Source organism: Penaeus monodon, chromosome 25 (assembly GCF_015228065.2).
Source record: "Penaeus monodon isolate SGIC_2016 chromosome 25, NSTDA_Pmon_1, whole genome shotgun sequence".
In the NCBI taxonomy this organism is placed as follows: domain Eukaryota; kingdom Metazoa; phylum Arthropoda; class Malacostraca; order Decapoda; family Penaeidae; genus Penaeus; species Penaeus monodon.
In genome coordinates, this window is record NC_051410.1 from 16,022,954 (window position 1) to 16,024,227 (window position 1,274).

Here is a 1,274-nt window from a genome sequence, read left to right on the forward strand (position 1 = left end):
TTTTATAATATATTTCGATGAAGTCGAAAAGAATGTATGGCGATTGAGAAATATGACATATATCAAAGTCAAAGGAGGCGAAGAGAAGAAAATAAATGGAGATGAAAAAAATATGAAATATGTAGTTTCAAGGCGAAGATGAATAGATAAATAAAATATAAGGGACCAGATGTACGTAATTCGAAGAAGTTAAAGTGGAAGAAATATACGAATATGAAGAAACGAAGAAGGAAATGAGGAAACGTGAAATATATAATTCGAAGAAGACGAAGAAGAAATATATGCGGCGTGAGTGTCCGTGCTGAGCGCATGCGCGGGTGTGCTGCCAGACCCAGGGATACACACACCACCTTCACTCTCTCTCGGTTTTTTCATTATTTTCCGACATGGGTGAACCACAGAGTGCTCTGCTCCTCCGGAAACAGTTAGCAGGTAAATTTAGCGTGAACAGATTCTGGTAATGTGCTTCATGGGACCTGTTTGTGTGCGAATTTTCAGTTGCAATAATAGTAAATGTCCTTCACGCAGACGATGGTTCGTGTGTAGAAACAAAGCATGTGTGTTTAGCATTTGTATGGAATTAAAGCATAATAGAGACATATGCACAAAACAAGCGATGTTAAGAGTATGGTATATGCACTATGAGTGATATAACAAGCGGGGCGAGGTGAACCCTTAGAGCACAGGTTCAATAGGTCTTTGTGTGTTGTTTCAGGGTCACACGATACAGTATTTAAGTGTTTGTCGAGATATTTAGTATTTGATAACACCCACACTGGTTCCTATGACTCGCTCACTGTCATATGTTGGGAGGTATGGTTGCCTATATCCCATCCTGGAGGATCTAGAAGCATATGTGGAAACCTCATGTTGATGTGAAGTGCATTGTGAAATCACTTCCTTTCCAGAGTGAATGTCTCTCTTTAAAACTTGAGGATTTCTTGTATCTAGAGCTCACTGGTATTCATGAGCAATATTCATCAATGAGAGTTTTACGAGATGATGTAAGCTCTAGGCCGTAAAAATAAGGATTTGTTGGCCATGCGGCTCATAGCTCGAAAATCCTCAAAGGTGAAAGAAGCAAAACATTGGGGAAGGTGAAGGTACGGAACCAAGAGGGTGGATAGAATTATATTTTCAATATTATTTAATACAGGGGGTGTAAATATAGATAAGTAGTATATTCTAACGATGTATTTATTGTATTCCGTGAATGTTGCAAGAAGGATATCCATGAGTGTAATGTGTATCATGCATTTTCTATTTTAGGAAGA

At 38.5% G+C, this 1,274-nt stretch overlaps 1 protein-coding gene across 1 annotated transcript in view; it reads left to right on the plus strand.

Annotated features, from left to right (window-relative positions):
* Positions 1 to 289: 289 nt before the first annotated feature.
* The window catches only part of LOC119589070 (ubiquitin-conjugating enzyme E2 G1-like), a gene marked incomplete in the record, with an annotated part of 59,651 nt that continues 58,666 nt past the window's right edge, over positions 290 to 1,274 (plus strand). Inside the window, 1 exon segment of the mRNA XM_037937647.1 lies at positions 290 to 432. Coding sequence (XP_037793575.1) covers positions 387 to 432 — 46 coding nt within the window.